The sequence below is a fragment of the Podarcis gaigeae genome (assembly GCF_964106915.1).
Source record: "Podarcis gaigeae genome assembly, chromosome: 2".
Lineage (NCBI taxonomy): Eukaryota > Metazoa > Chordata > Lepidosauria > Squamata > Lacertidae > Podarcis > Podarcis gaigeae.
In genome coordinates, this window is record NC_139679.1 from 37,846,570 (window position 1) to 37,867,480 (window position 20,911).

Sequence of the window (20,911 nt, forward strand, 5' to 3'; positions counted from 1 at the left end):
CTTTTTTAGGGATTGTGTTTCAGTTGATCCTCATGGGGCCATTATCATCCCTTGTCTTTGTTTTGGGGCTCCTTTCTCATCCATGCTCAGGCTTCCTGCTATCTTCTTTTGAAATGATGTCAGAAGATTTGAAGCTTATTCACTGATTGTTTTCCAGTAGCACTTTTCTTTTCTTGGTTGTGTAAGGGTCCATAAATTAAAAATACACATACCGAAAGAGCATGAAGAACGAAAAGAAGATCAGGAGCAAGTGAAACTGATTGAACTTGCTCTAGGTGGACTTTAAAGCAAGTTCTTTCTTTCTCAGTTTAGGATGCTGGGTTTTGTTATTCAGATGTGAGGAAGTCTGATGAGCTTCAAAGGGGGAGGGAAACTTAAATTAGCTGTTTGGTCCATCCCCTCCAGGGCTGGACCCCTGCACTTAGCAGTAGTAGTACTGTCAGAGCAAGACTTTCTAAGAAATACATATCATTATAAGAACGGCTATTTGACTTAGAACCATTGGCACCTGAGTTTGCTTTCCTCCATCCTTCTCTCCCTGTTTCCCTTTCCTTTTGTGTTGTGTCTTTTATAATGTAAGCTTGCAGGCAGGGACTGTCTTGTTCTAATTGACGGTATGTAAACCACTTTGGAGGGGACACAGGTGGCGCTGTGGGTAAAAGCCTCAGCGCCTAGGGCTTGCCGATCGAAAGGTCGGCGGTTCGAATCCCTGCAGCGGGGTGCGCTCCCGTCGTTCGGTCCCAGCGCCTGCCAACCTAGCAGTTCGAAAGCACCCCTGGGTGCAAGTAGATAAATAGGGACCGCTTACTAGCGGGAAGGTAAACGGCGTTTCCGTGTGCGGCTCTGGCTCTGGCCAGAGCAGCGATGTCACGCTGGCCACGTGACCCGGAAGTGTCTCCGGACAGCGCTGGCCCCTGGCCTCTTGAGTGAGATGGGCGCACCAACCCCAGAGTCTGGCAAGACTGGCCCGTACGGGCAGGGGTACCTTTACCTTTTACCTTTTACCTAAACCACTTTGGCTGAAGAGTGGGGTATGATTGCTCTAAATACATGAAGTCAGTCAGTCCAGGGCCCCACTCAAAAGAGTAGGAGGGCTCCCAAATGCAACAGGACTGGCTGATAATGCTTCATAGTGCACTTTGCCATCTAAAGAACACTGCTCTCCCCTGCCCCCCCCACCACTTAACTGCACTGCTGCCCAGCAGAAGCATGTGAACCTTTTACAGCCTTTCTCAACCTTGGGTCTCCAGGTATTGTTGAACTACAACTCCCATCACCTCTGACCATTGGTTCTGCTAGCTAGAGGTGGTGGGCATTGTAGTACAGCAACATCTGGGCACCCGAAGTTGGGAAAGGATGCTCTAGAACGATCTCAGGAAGAGCAAGACTGTTATATAAAAGGGACACGGATTATGGCATATAATGTTACAATATAGTAGGTGTAGTGAACCTTTGGTTCTCCAGGTGTTTCTGGACTACACGGGACTAGGCTAGTACTGTTGTGGTGAAGCCTGAGGTGAGATATGACTCTGCTGTTCTCTCAGATGAACCTAATAAGAAAACTACTGCTTATCTTACCTGGCAAACAGCTATCAAGTAAATAGCCCAGGTAGATGAAAATGGAAAGCGGTCAACAAAGATTCCAAAGCTGTCTGTTGGTTTTGCAATACCTTACTCTCCCTTGCTAACAATAAGCAGGTTCGTGGGTTTAAGAAATAGTAAATGTATGTGCAGAGTGAAGGGACTGAATCCATTGGCAACCCATCCAAAATAAAAACTCCTAGCAGCCTGTTCTTATCAGAGTTTTTTGGGTTTGTTTTTTTTTAAAAAAAGGCCTTCTGGGTTTAGTGGGATGGCAGGAGAACCATTTTCAGGATTTCCATTTTTAAAATTTATCTTGCTTTGAAGACTGGTGGTATGGCAATTTTCCTGATCTAAAATTTTCCCTTAAAACTACTCACCAGGGGGAAACATACTGTTATGGGACTTCAGTCTAAGAATATTGTAAATTATTCTTCATCAAAAATACCTCAACATTCAGTCTAGCACAACCGTTTTTGTGTCAGGGCACCCAGGATTCTACCTCCCTCCCTAGAGAAGCTTGCCTAGCACCAACTTTGTTATAATTTCGGCACCAGTCAGAGACCATTTAATATATATTTGCTTAAAAAACACACACTTATGTCATCTTTCAAGACTAAGCCTACCCAGGGCAGTTCACAAAAGACAGTTAGTTTCATGTGCATAGCAGGCAGAGCAGGAGCATTATGCTCCCAAATAATGTACAGAACAGTCCACTTGCAATACTTCCCATCCTGTTCCCCAATGACCTCTTGTGATCTCTTCTGCACTGCCTATTCATCAGAATTGTTCCCAGCCATGAGTGAGGAACATGTGGTTGAGCAGATGTCATTGGACTCCAGCTCCCATTGACCCCAACCGGCATAGCTAATGGTCAGGGATGATGAGAATTCTAGTTTTGCAACAACCAAAAGGCCACAGGTTAGCCATCTTGCTTTATACCTTCTCTGGCCCCTTCTTTCTCTTCCTTGAATGATCCGATGTCTCCCGTCTGTCAAACACTGTTGTAACAATGGAATGTTTTTGGCATCTGAACAGCTCTCCCTCTCAGAAGTGTTTCAGACTGTCTTGACTTTCTGTTCTCCTAAACCCTTCACACCTGCATGATGGCCAGTAATGCAGCAGATTGTGGAGCAGGGTCAAATCATGATGGAAGGGCTCCTTCTCCTCATTTCTCTGATCACAACGCTGGTAGTTGGTAGCTACCAGCTACCACCTACCATTTCATGTGCTCGGGTATTTCAGCAAAATAATGCAAGTTTTATCAGTTCTCCAGAATTTTATGGTCTTTCTTTAATTGCCACATCTGGTGTTTTCATCTTGTAGTGTTCTCTCTCTATGTATTTATTGCTTTTGTTCTGGGCCAGCCCTACCATTAGGCCAAGTGAGGTGACCACCTTGGGCAGTAGATGCTGCAGGGCAGGGAGCAACAGCAATAGCTTGGGAGCTATGTGTGCTGTGTGATCTACTTTGCACCCACTAAACTAGCCTGCTGGCCTTAGGTGTGGTGGAGGACGCTGTCCAATTTTCTGGTGCTGAAATGAGATTCAGGCTGCTCAGCTTCTGCACATGCCATAGAAGGGGCAATCTCTTTCCCTTTGCCTCAGGCGGCAAATGTCTTGGACTGACTGTGCTTTTCTTATCCTTGCATGCCAACTTGGCATACACGGGCAGCATAGAAATCTTCAACATAACTAAGTTATAAGTACTGTGCATTTTATTGATTCACATGGGGTGTACCAATAGGTATGCCACTGTATCATAAAAAATACATTACATTGGCACTGCAGTAATGTCACTTAGGAATCTCACAGTGCATTCCTATACATGTCTACCCAGAAGTCCCACTGAGCTGGTGTAGGATTGCATCCTTAGGCTGCTTTTGTCCTCCCATCCAAAACCAACCACGGGTGCCATTACTAGCAAGTAAAGAAGTAAACTTTTTATTGTAGCAGTCTAATGGTACAAACTTGGCAGTTAGTAACCTAGAGCAGAATCTAGATCAGATGCTCCTGCAAGGCAAAGGAAAGCAAAGGGCAAAGTTCAGGAGTCTGAGATTAGTAGCAAGAGGTCCAAGACTGAACAAAAGCTGCAACGTTGTTCCAATGATTCTCCCTTTTAAGCAGAGGCAGAGAATGCTCAGATACTCACATCCCTGTGGGAATTCCTGTCTTGCAGGTGGGCATTCTGCTTAGGGGGCTGAAACTTCTCTTTACTACTGGTGTGCAGCCTCTCCCGAGGAGGCAGTGCTAGACCCACCCTGTGAATCCTACCCCTCTGCCAGAGCAGGTCACACCTCTGAGCCTTTCTCCTCCTCCATTTGCACGGAAGGGGCAGTCTCTGGGGCTTCTGCTTCATCAGCCCCACCCCAGCCCATTCTGAGTCCTCTTCCTCAAGTGCCTCAACTCCTGTTATGAATAGGAGTACTTAGAGGAAACCATGACTGCTGCATGCAGGGCTTAAGTTGAGCCAGTACTTGTCTGGAACATAGGAAATAATAACAGATACATAGTGATTTCCCCTCACTTCACAGAGAAGCCGCAGTTGACTCTTGCTCCTTTTGAATTGTGGGGAAGAACTTCAATTTCAGAAGGTCTTAATTGTCAACACTCATCTTCGCAGTGATTATTGACTAGGTATACAGTTACAAAGCTTTAAGGCACTTTTTCCCTTTACAGAAGGACAAGAATGAGAGGCTTATGTAAAGAGGAGTGTGGGCCAGGTGTAACTCTGATGAACCCATCACATGTCCCTTTGTAATGTATTTACCTCAAAATCAAGACTGTGAGAAGCAGGTATTTGAAAATGCATGTGCCACACAGATGCATTTATTTATAATAGAATCATAGACTTGTAGAATTGGAAGGGACTCTGAGGATCATCTAGTCCAGTGGTGGCCAAACTTGGCCCTCCAGCTGTTTTGGGACTACAACGCCCATAATCCCTGACCACTAGTCCTGTTAGCTAGGAATGATGGGAGTTGTAGTCCCAAAACAGCTGGAGGCCAAGTTTGGCCACCACTGATCTAGTCCAACCCCAAACAATGCAGGAATATGCAGCTGTCCTATACAGGGATCAAACCTGCAACCTTGGTGTTATCAGCACCATGTTCTAACCAACTGAGCTATCCAGCCTTATCTATCTATCATTACAGTTATATTAGACAAGGAGCTCCCCATTTTATCCCCTCAAGAATCCACTGAGGTGGGTTAGACTAAGGGACAATGATTGGTTTCATGACTGAGTGGAGATTTGAACCCTGGTCTCCTAGGTCCTAGTCCAACACGCTAACCACTACACCCCTGTCAGAGTGCTGCCTTGTGGAGTGTACGCTTGGTGGCAAAGCCAGATTTGTCACTGTGTATAACATCCCTAAAGTAATTCAAATGTGTAACATGTGAATGTGACAGACGTGTACATAATGCAGGTGCGCTCATCCCAGTGGGCTGTGATTGGTTGCCGCTCTCCCTGTCTCAGAAACTCTCATGGTGAGCTCATGTGGGAGAGGTCCACCCAGGCCATCTCTTCCTGAATTGTGTGTTTTACTGTTCTTAAAAAATGTGCCAGCCTTGATCTTATTAAGGTCCATGGCAAAGCAGACTGGCCTAATGCAAGATGAGCTCTAAAATGGGGTTGCGTGCGAAACTAGAAGCTGGATGGACGGATACGTCTCTCAGTAGCAATTCACTGGCTGTGCCAGTTGTGTCATGGGCTATACACAGCCATCAGGGAGAGCTGTCACCTTCTCTCATGTTGAATGACGGTTGGCTTAATAGAACAGCAGAACCCGACTTATTGTGCTGTGATGAAGGATGGCACGGGGAGGGACTGGCTGGAGTAGACTACTTTTTCTGACTAGCTTTAGGGTCTTTTAAAAAAGCTGAGAAGTTTCAAACTAATTTCAGGGCCAATTTTCTTTCTTTTCTTTCTTTCATGCTGAAGTGTATAGTTTTGTTAGCAGAAGAGATGAAGCCCAGTGGGAGAGCATCTGCTTCGCATGCAGAAGTTTCCAGGCTCAGTCCACAGCATCTCCAGTTAGGGCTGGGAGAGAGCCCTGTCTGAAACCCTGGAGAGCTATTGCTAGTCACTGTTGATAATACTGAGCTAGCTAGATCGAGCCACCTTACTCTGTATATGGCAGCTTCCTGTATTGATAAAGACAAATGTATTTATGGTGTACAAAGAGCAATGGGAATGCATTCAGCCTCCCCACCCCATCCTCCAGATCAGGCATAGGCAAACTCAGCCCTCCAGATGTTTTGGGACTACAACTCCCATCATCCCTGACCACTGGGGTCAGGGATGATGGGAGTTGTAGTCCCAAACATCTGGAGGGCTGAGTTTGCCTATGCCTGCTCCAGATGTTGAGAATCCAACACACACAATAGCAGGCACCTCCGCTGTCCTGATTATTCCCATCTTTAAAAAAGCAAGCCCAAACAACATGTGGTCATAGAAGACTGTAATAGAGAAACTCACCTTGGACTTCACTATGGACTGAAGCATGTAGTCCAGAGACATAACCAAAGAAAAGAAGGTGAGGTGTTGATGTAGAAAAGAAATGAATGTAGAAAGACTAGCCTTCTGCTTGAAATTGGCATGCATGCAACCGATGTAAATATATTCTACGTGCCACAAGCATATGGTAAAACTGCTGTAACCTAGAGTTGTATTCAAAGAGTCTACTATAAAGCTGCATTGCTGAAAAAGGCAGCAGGACACACCACCAAGCAGCCTCTGTGGGAGTGAGAGTGAAAGGTTTCCCTTGGGATTTCTGTGTATGATGAAAATACGCATCCATCTCTCTCACCCCCCCCCCCTTTGGCCTTGGCTGCTGCCATGTGATTCTCATGGGACCCCTTCCTGCAAGAGTATTGCACTGTGTTTGGATATTTCCACCACTATAAAGTAGTAAATAAACAAAAATAAAATAAAATAAGAACCTTGGCTTCTGTTAAGTGCACCACAGCCAAATTGATTGGTACAATGTGATCTTCCTTTATTTATAAATAAAGGGTGCATACTGTACACTATTACTAAGGAAAGATGGATGTGATCATGTTTAACCTGGGAAGATGGGTATTTCCCATTGATAGTAGCTGCAAATGATCCTTTTGCAATGTGACATTTTGTTGAATTGCTCTACTCTTAATCAAATGAAAAAGTAGAGAGAAACTGGTCACGTTGAAGGACACTGTGAACATTCCTAATTTGACTGCAGATTAATGCTGGGTCTTAACTGTTATGCCACTGGACTCCAGCACCTGCTCACCTATTAGCAAAAAAAACCCTTGGAAATGAAAGACCCCCCCCTTTTAACTAAGCGATAATTGTGATATTATGTTAGGATGCAGCAGCCACAGACTTGGAAACCTTTTCCCACATAAGAAGAGCCCTCCAGGACCAAGCCAGAGGACCATTTTGTCCAGCACCCTGTTCTCCTAGTGGCCAGCCAAATGCCGTGAGAGATCCACAAGCAGGACCTGCGCTCAACAGAGGTTTCCCCACTTGTGAGTCCCAACAACTGGCATTCAAAGGCACACTCCCTTGCAACAGTGGTGGAAGAACATAGCCATTGCAGCTAGGAGTCATGGCTAGCCTTATTCTCCGTGAATTTGCCTAATCCTCATATAAAGCCACCCAGATTTGGTGGCCTTCATTGCTGCTATGTGCACTTAAAGTTATTCATTATGACGAATTATTTATTAATTAAATTTCTATGCACCCTTTATCCCAGGATCACGTATAAGAAAACAAAAATGCATAACATAGCAAAACACAATACTAATGCAGTGTGCTCACCTTTTCCTTACTTCTTATTATATGTGTCGTTTTCTTCCTTACTGTCTCAGTGACAAATGAATGGTACTGATTACCTTGGGCTACACTAACCTTTATGTTAAATGTGGATGTGACATTAAGTGACAGTGGTGGCCGTAGGAATTTCTCACCCAAAGTGGGGGGGGGGGGACCAAATTGGTGGCCTTTTGCTCTTGTTCCCTTTGCAAGCAGAAACATTCAAAGCCACGCTCTGCTTTTGCGCTGTTAAGAATAAGAAGGCTTCCCTTTGTGGTGCATCTTGAAACAGGGGTTTCTTGGGACAATTATACGGCTTAGGAAAATGGGGTAGGGTGGAAATCAAATAATGTGCAAGTGGTTATTTTGCTTGAGGAAAACCAGAGTGAACGTAATTATCTGATCATCATATTGCCCCATTGAAGTTCTTGTAACTTACTCATTCTGATCCTGTCGGGTACCGCAGGCGCTGCAGTTTCATCCTCTGAAATGCATTTGCAGTCTTGAAGTTTTTCATCTTCTAATGAGATTCTTCTAAACCAGGCAACTCATTTGACTGTTTCCCCTCCTTTCAGTTCTTTCTTTCTTTTTTCTTTTCTTCTCCCCCTGCTTCTCCAGTGGTCTAAATTAGTAATTAAATGCAGTGTTTAACCATCACTCCTTGCTCGATTATAATTATGAAGATTCAAATGCCTAAACAAGTCTGGCATAATGATGAGTGTGTGTGTGTGTGTGTGTGTGTATTTAATCAATGGGAAGAATCTGGAGAAAAGACTGAAGACAAAGCAGGGCCCACCCTGACAATTAAATACCACCCCCTTGACACACACCAGGTACCACTTCATTATATTATGTTTTGGGGAGAAGAGAGATTGTTGTTGAAGTGGCTGAACAGCATACAACAGTCTGATTTGGGGGTCTGCCATTGTGAATTGCAGCATTCCAGTAGTCTCTGGCTCTTAAGCTACCTAGGACACCACACACTCAGTCTTCAGAGCAATTTTTGTTGGGGTTAAAAGAGAACAGGAGTGAGCAACATGGGCCCCTATGGTTGGCAGTTAGTATAAAGTCTCTAGATTGGCCTATAAATGTCATATAGTTACACACCTAACTCCTGGAGGTCCAAGACAAAGTTTTTTGAGAAGTTTTTTTAAAAAAATATTAAAAAGAATCATTGTTGGCTAAAGTTAGGCTGCACAACATTTTACATTTTATGAGTAAGTAGGCAGTGGGTGAAATGATTAAATACACTTCAGAAATGACAGGGAGCTGTGCAAAAAGCGTCACTCTGACATTTGTGCAGGAGAACATCCCAGTGGATTTATGCCCTGTGGCGAGTGTTCTGATACATGCAGCTTTCATTCCTGTTAAGTACAATTAATTTGTTTAGCAGAGAGAAGTACTGTCTTCTCTTCCAGCTAACACAATGTTTACTCCTGCCCCGCAGCTTATTCAATCCAACAAGTATGAGAAAAAAAAAGTGGTGAAGTTTTGATGGCTGGGTTTGTCATTTCTTACTTAGGGGAGCAACGAAGTCACTTAGTAAGTGCCTACGCTTGATTGAGGATCAGATTGTGACAAAGCATCATCTTCCTCATGGCAAAGAACCCTTAACTCCACACACTTGTGTGAAAAAAACCTTCTTCCCAGTTGTGTGGGACCCAAATCTGGCACCTGGAGGAGCCGCTAACCACCACCTGGAAGCAATGCTAGATTTCAGAGGGATGGAAGTGATCCTTAAAGCTCTTTCAAAGTAGTGGGAATTTGTAGGGAATTTCTGCATATTGTTTAGCTTTATACCTGATGATGCCTCCTCTTTTGTCTCCCTTTATAGGATATTTGTGGTTGGGATTGGATTTTTCACTCTCTGCTTCTTAATGACATCACTGGGAGGTCAGTTTTCAGCCAAAAGACTGGGGGACTCGCCATTCACCATCAGGACCGAAGGTAACTCCATATCACTCATTTGACTATGTTTGTCAGGTCAGCAACCTGAAAAATAGCTTTTGCCTTTAAGTTGCATGGCTGATGAAGTAGGAAAGGCTGTTGCCACTCGGCCAGATGTGGGGAATCTTAGTCCTGGGGGCCATTTGCATTGTGCGCCTCTAGACCTCTTTGTCTGGCCCCTGGAACAGTCCCCAAGCCTCCTCCTCAGGCCGCACCAGTTGCATGCAGCCCCCAGAAAGTTGCCTATGAGAGAATGTGGCTTTGGAATGGAAAATGTTCCCTTCCCTTGCACCCAATGGTGAATGAAAAGAAAGGGGCCCCCTACACCCTTACTGACAGGCATAAGAAGTGGCGCTAGTTGCAGGGATAGGCTGGGTCAGGTTCAGAATGCTCATTGGTCAGCAGTACCTTCCATAGCTGATGAGGTCAGCTGCACCCTATACATGTGCAAGTGTAACCCACTGACGTCTGGTGTTTTAATGATTCTGCACATGCTCAGTTAGTGAGCCAAAGTGGAGAGCGGCCACCATGACAGGCAGTTGCCTCAGTGTAGTTGGGATCATGCCCACTGTCTCCTCTCTGTAAGGTCCTGAACCCTGAAGAGCAGGGTTGTCAGTTTCAGTTTCTCAAGTGCCGATGCTCTTGAGGAGACTGAGGTGAAGGAGAAGAAGCCATTTGCCCTCTCTGGCCAGCAGGCTTCTGAAGACGTTTTGTGGTGATGCAGGGAACTTCAGGAAGGCAATGTGTTGTTTTATTGTGTTGCAACTTTATGTAAACTGTATCATTTCTGCACAACAGAGAGAGAGAGAGTTGTTCAGTGCTTGAGAGTTTTGTTATTTATCTCAGTATAAGTCTTTTGCAGCGTGTCCCTCTGGAGACCCCGTACAAGGTATTTTGATGGTAGTAAAAAAGTTGAAAAAGAGTTGCACAAGAATAAATGGTATCCTGCTTCAGAGGAGGTATGCTAGAGTTGAGAGAAGCAGGAGTGGATATGGGTAAAGTCTGGTTTGCGCATAGGCAACAAGCTAAGGTCCAAAACCAACAGAAAGCTTAAGCAGGCCTGCTGGCAGGTTTGGTGTTATCTGCTTAGCTCTCCTTCCCCAGCTGAGATAGTGGTCTTAGCTTTAAGAGTGGCTGGGGAAACACAGCCAGATGGGTGGAGTATATTATGATTATGATTATGATTATGATTATGATTATGATTATTATTTATTTATTATTATTATTAGCCTTGATGTGTGTTTTTTCTGATAGAGCCCTTGCATTGTTGAAAGTTCCAGGGGCCACCTCTTCAGACCATGCTGGTGATTTTCTGTATGTTTTGTTTTATGCACGCTGCTTAGAATAGCAAATGATATAGCAGTGTATAAGTGTCTTAAATAACTAAATGAATAAAAGTCCCTGCTGACCTCTATGGGTCAGCATAGGGGAGTAGGGTGCTACCTTCTGAGGCTTCCTCTCTTGATCGTTTCCACACCCAGCCCTCCACATCCTTGGGGTCCTCTGATCTCCCTTCCAAAAATAGTGGGTCTGATTCATGGACCGTAACTCCTGGCCAGTCAGCAGCTGCATACACCACACAGTGTGGTAAAGATAGGGGCCCTTCCTCTTCCTGCCTCCAATCTCACCTCACCTGTCACAATATCATCATTTGCTGCAGCAAGGAGTTTAGGCAAAAATGGTTGTCTGTGTTTTTAATCTGGCATCCCTACATTTAACTGGCTGAAGCAACACTAAAATGGGAAAGAATTCTGGGGTTGTCATTGACGGCCTAGGAAGGTAATCAGGAATGAAAGCATGGGCCGTGACTCCTGGTGGTCTCTTCTGGAATATGCTAGCCATGAGAGTTTGCCATGGCACACACTTTTTGCTTTGATATAAAATGCCACTGTTTCTCCCTTCACATAAGATTTTTATGGTTTTTCCTCCTTTTTTTGCAGTCCTTATTTGATCTGTCCACACAATAGCCCTGTGAGACGGATGGTTGGAGAGCAGAGGCTGAGAAAAAAGCAAATTGCTTTTCTATGACATTTAACTTCGTACGGTTTCATTGCCTGTAATCACTCTTGCATCCCTTTGTTTCACCTTGGGGATGAAACAGGGGCAGTTTTGTGTCTGCTGCTGATCTCTGTGGTCTGAGTTGAGTCCTCTGTCATTGGCTCTGAACATCTCACACCAGATGATTGAAGGAGTAGCACATTCTCATTTTTCTATGGGGCAAATGGTCACCTGCTTTTGCCTAGTAAGATCAACAGGCTATAGAAGGACCGTATGATGTTGAAACTGTTATCTTTTAACAGTTTTCAGTGTTTCTTGCATGACTATCTGTGCCACCATAGTGTGGCACTCCCAAGGCTATGTGCAAAAGTAGAAAGTCTTTCCAGATCCATGCTATTGCTTAGAGGGTTCTTGTCCCAGTTTGTAGGAACATGAGGACTATCTGCACACACATCAGACCATCCTGAGCAGTCTCATAATCCTCACTGTGCATTCCTTCAATTTGTGTGCATGTCATCTGAATCTCCCTTTAGTTCAAGGGAGTGGAAACCTCAGGGTCAGGGGTCAAATGCTGCCCACTATTTCTGGCCCTTGGAACTCTCCCTGGGCCACATCCCCACCAGCTGTGCTCTGTAATACCTTTGTACTTTCGCTTGGCTGGAATGTATTTTTGAACTGTGATAGCACCTCTGGCTTATATGAATAGTGGATAGAGAAATGCACTGACTTAATAGCCACCTGAATCTTCCAAGGATCTCAAGGTGGTGTACATGGTTCTTCTCCTTCCCATTTCATCCCACAACAACCCTGTGAGGTAGGTTAGGCTAAGAGATGGTGACAGGCCCAAGGTCAGGCAGCGGACTTCATGGCTGAGTAGGGATTCGAACCCTGGCCTCCCACGTCCTAGTCCAGGCATAGGCAAACTCCGGCCCTCCAGATGTTTGAGACTACAATTCCCATCATCCCTGACCACTGGTCCTGTTAGCTAGGGATGATGAGAATTGTAGTCCCAAACATCTGGAGGGCCGGAGTTTGCCTATACCTGTCCTGTCCAGCACTCTAACCATTATGTCACACTGGCTAATCCAGAAACCTTTTTGTGTGCCTGGAATGTTGCCTTCTGCACAAAGGTAAGAGTCTCTACCCACCAGCATGTGGCCCCTGGAGGGCAATATGGCCCTCAGGCAAAAAAGAAGAAGAAGAAAAAGAGAGAGATTCCCATCCACCTTGTAGCATTTAGTTAAAACATTATGACAGGGCACTCAGCATTTGCTCATCCCCCCAAGCAGCCGCCAATGAATTGGAGCAGTGATGTAGGAAATGCTGGGTGTGATAACATCCTGTCACACATCACCTTTAATTAAAACATTTCTGTCCTGCCTTTCCCTCCTGATTAGCCTTCAAGGCAGTTTATGACTCCCAATTTAAACAGCACAAAAACACAGGCTAAATCCAGCTTAAAATAGCCTAAGATTCAATGTATGCAGAACAGCAATTAAAAATATTCAGCAGGTCCATATTGTTTACTGCTGGGAGAACAAGGACGGCTTGGGGCAAAAAATTCCAGACCAATGTGACTGAAGAGGGAGTTCTATGATCAGAGCATGGCTGCAAAAAAGGCTTTGTTCTCAGTAACCAAAGGCTGGACTGGGAGGGAGTTGCCTGGGGCAGAACCTCGGGTAATGCACTCAGCAGATAAGAACATAAGAAGTGTCCAGCTGGATCAGGCCAATGACTCATCCTGTTTCCACAGTGGCCAACCAGATGCCTATGGGAAGCCTAAAAGCAGGACCTCAGCACAATAGCTCCCCCCCCACTTGTGATCCCCCCAGAAACTGGTATCCAAAGGCATATTGTCTCTGATAGTCAAGGCAGAGAACATGGCCATTGTGGCCAGGAGTCATTGATAGCTTGACCATAGGCAGGTTTGCATGGGAGAAGGGAATCCTTTTAAAGGTTTTAAAATCATATAGACAGTATCATGAGACACGAAGCGGCAGCTGCCATGCATTTAATAATAACACATAGTCTGGACTTCAGTGAATTGGGCAAGCTGACCGACAGCTCCCAACGCCTGCATTTTATATAGCTCAGCAATAGTGGGTAGTGAAAGAAGAGGGATGGAATTCTCTCTAAATTCATATCAAGTCAGAGGAGGAGCAGAGCAAGAACACTCTGGCTGCTGAAGGGAGCAGCTGTCTAGCAGTACTCCTAGCCCCAAATGCAGAGTACAATTGACTGCTCCCATTTGGAAGCAGATGAGTCTCTCTGATATGCAACGTTGATTCTGGGGGAGATACAAAATAGATGTGGAGTGACAATTTGGCTATTTGTGTCTCTGCGGCACAAGACACATAATGGGTTGTTGAAGGATCAAATTGTGCAGTGTATGTGTGTGTCGTAGCTTCTTTCTCTTTAACAACCATGCAATATTGAGAGAGGACAGGAAAGGAATAATTTAAAGTTCCATTTAACTTCAAAAGAGCAAGAGTGAGGCTGCTACTTGGAAGCACATCTTTGTGTGTGTGTAAAGAGCATTCGCAAAGGTAAAATTGCCTGGAAGCAATATGAAGGCTGTTTTAAAATAGGTCATGGTGGAAGTTCTGTATAACATGCAATTGGGATCTGAGAGAATAGTGCTGACCATGGTTGCCATTTTTGTAAGTAGGAGGCTTCTTCTATGCGGATTAATAAACGCAAATGACATTGTTCCATTGCTTTGCCATCCATTTTTATGTATCAACCCTTCTAATATTTGCATTCTTGGTCAACTATGTGTTGCATCTGAATAATAACATTTTCCAAGTCAGCCACAACAACAACAATTACAACAACTGATTTATTATTTATCTTCTAAACCACCACCTCAAGGCAATTTACACATAACATAATTTTTAAAAGTTAAAAACAGAATAGCATCAATACATATGAAACAAGACCAAAATCCTAACAAATGAACGCTTGTGGCAAAGACCCATTTATCCAGTTGGGGAAGTCTGACAAAACAAAAATGTCTTCAGCAGTTCAAAGTGCAGATAGTGGGTTCCTGTTATAACTCGACAGGAATGCTGTTCCACAGAACAGGGGCAGCCACAATAAAAAGCCCTGCTCTGAGTTACCATGGAGTGGATTTCTGAGATCTTTGGAACTTGCAGGAGAATTAAGTTACTTTTGATAGTCAAAACGCAGGCATACTACATTTATTGCAAGTACACCCAGCCCTCGTGTTGGTGAGCCAGATGGAATAACCTTGCTGGAAAGTCAATATTATGAAAGTGTTTTTCCAGGTCTCCTTCCTCTTTCTTATATTGATGACAGTACATATCTTTCTGAGGGTAATTTGCCACCATTAGTTGGATGGGGGTGGAAAATGATTCTCATGAAATGAAACTTGCAGCTTCTCATGGCTTTGTACATTTCTTATACTTCTACATTCTTCTCTTGTTTTGCTTTGGAGAGTCTAAAAACATATCTAGCCAGCGACAATGCAAGGATGAAACCACTCAGTAACTTCCTTGGGGGTGTTTTACCCCCTTATTTGTGACTGTGTGTTGATAAACCTTTGGTTTAAGTTTAAGATTACTTCAGTTTCATTGGCTGCAGTGGGAAGTCGGGAGGGGGAGACGCCTGTCTGCTTGCAGTGATCTGCTGGCACAGATGCAACGAAATATATATATAATATAATCTTATTTTTTTTCCAACTGGTTCAGAGACTTTTCCTTGCTCCCACACCCACAAATCACACTATTACCACCTCAGCATAGCTTTACCGAAATTGTGCTAGGGACTCTTTCTTTCCCTTCTGCTCAATAATTCTTGAAACCCAACTTTTTAATCATAGCTGGTGTGTCTTTAAATCCCAAACTAAAGCCACACTGCTCTTGTGGAATCTAATAAAAATGGAAAGCCTCTCCCAATGCCCCTTTTACAGACCTGGGGAAAGAACACGCACACTCTTTCTCATGCAGAGTCCCATTCTGGGGTCTGAGAGAAGGAGGCCATGTTCTTATAAACAGTTGTTCTGGTTTAGCCAACACTTTCTTTCACTTCCCTTCTCACAGATCAGCACTGAAATGGTGCTCTCTTGGCACCTCCTTGTTCAGAGGACCAGGTTGTTCTGAGGGAATAACTTCATTACCGCATTCCTTTACCACCATTTTCTTCTATATATGATCCTTGTCCCACGTTGGGTCACCTTCATGGTCCCTTCCAACTCTCCAACTCTATGATTCTTATGATCCTTAGGTGTTTACTATGAAAAATCCAACAGAAAAATCAAAACACTGCTGGCCTTTTCCCTTTGCCAGCCTACATCTCAGGAGGTACAGATGGATAAAGCCTTTCCAAGTCTGTTCTCTAGGAGTTCTTGTACCTCCCTCAAAGATAAATCCTGCCCTGTTGTTCATTAAAAAAATAAAGCCAAACAGAGCATATTGGCTGGGCAGGGAACTGATAGGTTGGTTCCCAAAATTCCTTTGTTGGTTTGCAAAATGCTTAGTTGACTTCAAAAGAGATTATCGTGTAATGCTGCCTCTTTGATACTTGGCTTAGCTTTCTCCCTGATGGAGGAGAATACAAAGCTGGTTCTGTTTCTCCCCACCATCTCCCTAATCATTGTGAATGCCGTTAAATCTGCTACTGCAGGATTAGGACTTACTTGGCTGGATTTTGCCCAGCAAAAGCAGCTTGAACAATGGTTTTCATCCGTTATCTTTACTGTCCACTTTTCATTGAAGCTTGGGTGTCTCCTTAAAGGTAGGCATATATTTCACACTGGCCAACAATCCCTGTTCCCAAATAGGAGCCTTTTTTTTATTTTGTCCATGGCTGAGCTACCATCAAGCTGTCCAGTGTCTAATTGTAAATTCCCCCATTGCTATTTTGGCTTTGCAGTTTTCATCACAACTGGGCCCTAGTTATGGGTGAAAATTATGAATAATGATCCCTGTGGAATAGCTTCATATCTAAACATGCCTTCTTCCATATATAACAAGCAAAACAATGTATTCTCTCTCTTCAGTCCTGATCTTAATGCAAGGTGATCAGCTTCCATATCTGATACATATGATAAAAATGTGCAGAGTCTGTATTTGCACATAACACTAAAGCATGGTTTGTTCAACAAATTATTGGCTGTTTCACAGAGAAGCAAAAGCCCTGGTTTATTTCTCCCAAGCCTGTTTAGTTTTCTAGCTGCTCTTGTGTTTTCTCTTTCTGGCTTCACATCATGGTTTGTTGGCAGAAAACAAATCATGGGTAGCCTGTAGACTGGGTTCAGGTGTTCAAACACATGCCAACTTTCCAAACCATGGCTTAGTGTTAGGTGTGAATTGACACAGCCATTCTTCATAGATCAACACAGAAATCAGAAAGCATGCTATAGGAAAATGCATGGCCATTAAGGGCACTGTGTAAAGGATCACCCTCCTTGGAAGGTGTGGAACTCTTACCAGGAGATCCGACTGCTTCATCATTTTCAAACCAGTGCACCTGCAACAGCATCTCTTCTCCTGGAAACTTCTGATTTGGCTTATCACAATTGCTCAGCTTGGGAACTGAGCTAATGGGTTGATGTGTAGGCTTTTCTGGAAAGATGGCTGAGGGGATCAGCTTCACCACTGAGAAACCATTGCTGCATGTATTTCATGGTGTCCCTTAGTTCTTACTACAGGCTTCGTGATCCTATCCAAACAGAGAGCATGTTACAATGTGGTGGACAAATGCAAATAATATTTGGAGGTGAGTTTCAGTGGTCCTTGCACTCAAGTAAATGTGCGTAAGAGTGTAACCTCTTCCCTCCCCATCCCTTTTCCTTTTAGTGCCTCAACTTTTTAGATTGTACACTAGAGGAAAGCGACTGTGTTATTTTTTATTGTTTTGTAAACTGCCTTTGGGAGCTTTTCTGGTACGGTATAAATGCTTTGAATTCAATAAAATAGCCTTGTTCCCCACATTAGCCTTTCCATTTTGTGGAGTCAGTCTGAATAGCTTCCAATTTTGCTGCCTTTAAGGGAAAAAAAGAGCAGACATTCTGGTTTTTCTGCTCAGCTATATCTAGTGGAGTTGTTATAAATCCCTAATGACTGTTTTATCTGAACACCTACGGACTTAAACGGGCCAGTCAGTCATCAAATCACAAAGCAAGATGTTTAAATGCTGCTGTGAAATGTTCATAATGTTGTGGTGCCTTTCAGAATTGCACATGGATAGAAAATGTGGCCACACCATGGGAGACTAAATGTTGAGTGTTTTCAGAAAGTCAGGGCTTGGTCTGATTTCTACTGTGCTGCTGGGAAACTGACAGAATTCCTCTGCTCACTTCTATTGCTATTGTTATTATCAACGATATTAAACAAAGGTCTCTGCCAGATCAGAGTCTCCTGCAAATGACCTAAGTTTCTTTCCTTCCTTCTTTCATTTTTAAAATGATGCCTTTCATTTAGAATTCATCACTAATCCATCAAAGAATGATGGATTGTTAAAAGGTCACACAATGTAGGCACAATAGTAGAAGCAGATTCAGGTTTCATTACGTTGCCAGTGAGCCTCCAGAGCTGCATTTGGAGGAAAATAAATTGGTATGCAATGACTTAAGGAATATACAGAAATAATTTCCAGTTGCTACAATGCTTGTTTGCAAATTGCAGCAAAGGTACCAATTGCAGGTGGTAACTTGGGGTTCTCCAGAAATCACCCATGATCTGTTGATGCCTGAGATGGAAAATGCAAATGGGGATGCTTCCTCAGTAAAAATATAGTAACTGATAACCTAATACCCTTTTATTTGAAAGCCCCTCCCCCCACTTTGCCTAATTTTAGGGTTGTTTAAAACTCTGCTCTGTAGCTTTTCTAGCCAACCCACCTCTTTCCTTCTGTTCCAGAGTAATTTCCGGTTCTGGACTCCTTCTCTGTCCACAAGTGTGCCTTCCATTCCAATCACAATTTTTCCTCTAACCTCTAAAATGCACTCTTTGACAACCCACATCTAGGGTAAGAGCTTATCCACACTTCCACTTGTCTGACTGCTTTCTTCTGGGGAAAACTGCAATTTGGGTTTTCTCTAGTTTTTCTCTGATTTAGCACTAAAGAGTGGGTTTTCCCTGGAAAAGGAGTGGGGCAAGGGGAAAACCACTTGGACCCATGCTTTCTAGGCACAGGACAAGCAGAAGTGTAGATGAGCCCCATGTCTCTTCAACTCCTTGAGAAATCAATGTCCATAAACCTGACTCAGTGACTTCAAAATCTGCCATGTCATTTTATGAAAGAGACAATGAATGTGTACGGTTATGTGTGTATGGACTTTTGGGTTCTTCCACATGTGGGAAAATTCTGATTGGCCCAGAATCCCCCTTGCACCGATGAGCTCCACATGCATATGGGTTCAGGGCTGCTTCAAACACTTGGCATGCAGCTCATGGGAGGCATGGCTGGTTGCAGAGGGATGAGACTACCCCATGTAGCCCTGAAACCCCCCTCAGGCCTGCTTCTAACATACAAAGGGGTTTGTCTGAACTCCTGCTACCATCACTGTTCCGTAACTGCCTTCCATCACATCTGCATGCCCTAATTTTGCACAAGAGATTCCCTAGGACAGGCTTCCTCCAACTCGGCCCTCCAGATGCTTTTGGCCTACAACTCTCATGATCCCTAGCTAGCAGGACCAGTGGTCAGGGATGATTGGAATTGTAGTCTCAAAACATCTGGAGGGCCGAGTTGGAGGAAGCCTGCCATAGGACCTTACAACCAGCACTTTGATGGGGTGGGGTCATTTTTGATTGGAAACAATGTTGGGGAAAGGGTTGATTCCCCTTCCCCCTGTACCTTGGTACCCCCTCTCTGCAGCTGCTTTTCCCAAAACAAATAATTGTGGTCAGTTCTAAGTGTGTTAACTTGAAACAATTTTAATGCTTCTTGCACTTTAGCCCTCATTCTGAGCGCACTGTGTGCTACAACACAAAGAGCTGGAGATCTCTTTGATGGTGGAAGTCTGAATCTGACTTGCATTAAACTTTGGAGTGGATGAGAAAGGAAAGAGGAGAAGGCCTGAGAATTGGTTGTGTGGAGAATTCACTTTCTAAGTGCATGAATGCAAGTAAAACTCCCTGATCACCAGAAGCAAAGGGACCACTGTAGTTTGAGGAGATGTGGAGAGGAAGGAATTTTGATATGTGTTGGTTTTCTCACTGCTGTCCAACAAAATTCACCCTCCCCTGCCTTCTTATTCAAACAATGAGAGCCTTCCTTTGCATTAATCATCTTACAAAATCTGTTTACCTGCAGAAACTTTCACGGGAGCCTATATGTGACACTTTGGCTAATTTAGTGCTAATCAGCAACTTAGTGCTAAACAGCATGACTGCTGTGCATGGGCACAACTGGATAGATTAATATGAATAAACTTCACAGGTGCCTGATACACAAGGCTGGGCAGAAGCTGAGAGTCTCCTCCTAAGACTCTGTTAGAACAACAAAAGTTATGGGGCCTTACAACAGTGTGACAAATAACCCAGCTCTGCATGAATTCTGTCTCTGAAATTTCAAAGCATTTAAAAACGTTTGTGGAGTGATAGAATGCCCAGACAGAACAGGAACCTTCTGTAATGCAAGCAATATGTCATTTAAATTCTCAATTCTGATGCAGAAACCTGTGACAGTGCCTTTGTTTAGTCATCTAGAGGACCACTGCTGGTTCCAAAGCACATTAGTTTGTGAATTCCCTCCTGCGTCTAATAGCCATTCAGATCATTGGGGTTGGGCTCCCTATTTATTTTGAGCATTTTCAGAGGGCCAGTCCCTGCAGTGTGGTATCCACATCCAGCCCAATACTCTCTGCTAGCTGAAGCAAAGGACAAGATGCCTCCACCCACTCCATGTACTGGAGGGATGACTGGACTGGTGGTAGAGTCTTGCTTTAATGCTAGCAATGGGACAGCATGGCAAGCCTTTGGCACACACAACTTTTATCTCCCACAGAGCTGGATGTGACTCAGGAGGAAAAGTTTGAGGAGAGACATTACTGCTGCTCCCCCAGTTGGTAGCATCTGCTTAATGATAGAGCTGGCCTGACCCTTCTGATGCTCCACCCATGAAGAATACCATTGGTGGTGGTGGTGAGAGTAGCCTTGCTTTGGCATGAGGTGGGATGGGACTTTTATTTCGTGGCACAGCCTGAAAGCACATGATGCAGCAATGTTGCTGAAGTGAAGCATGTCTGGCTGCAGTCAGTGCCAGGATGGGAGTCAGCCTGGGAAATGCTTGGGAGCCATCTTAAGTTCCAGGATGGAAGAAAGGCAGGCTAAACAAATGTAAATAAACAGCTCCAGCCAAAAGGGAAGGTATAATGTAAGCCTAGGGACAACTAATTAATCACTTTTTAAAAGAAATTGTCATGGGAGATCATCAGTCAAGAACTTCAGTGGGGCAATAAATTATTTAGGTTTAGATTTTTTTATTTCCTCCATGGAGAAAGATTCACAAAATGGTGGTGTTTTTCTGTAGGATGGTGGTTTTCAGATTTTCTACTTTCAGGGGTCATATTTCCCCTGTTGAAAAGGACCGCTGTATGTTTGCCATGGAATCACTGCATCTA

The 20,911-nt window shown here is 44.0% G+C and overlaps 1 protein-coding gene across 1 annotated transcript in view; it reads left to right on the top strand.

Annotated features, from left to right (window-relative positions):
• MGAT5B (alpha-1,6-mannosylglycoprotein 6-beta-N-acetylglucosaminyltransferase B) overlaps nt 1-20,911 on the top strand; it is a 167,518-nt gene that overhangs the window by 1,260 nt on the left and 145,347 nt on the right. The window contains exon 2 of the mRNA XM_083725826.1: nt 9,212-9,324. Within this exon, the coding sequence (XP_083581952.1) occupies nt 9,212-9,324 (113 nt within the window). The remainder of the gene's footprint in view (nt 1-9,211; nt 9,325-20,911) is intronic.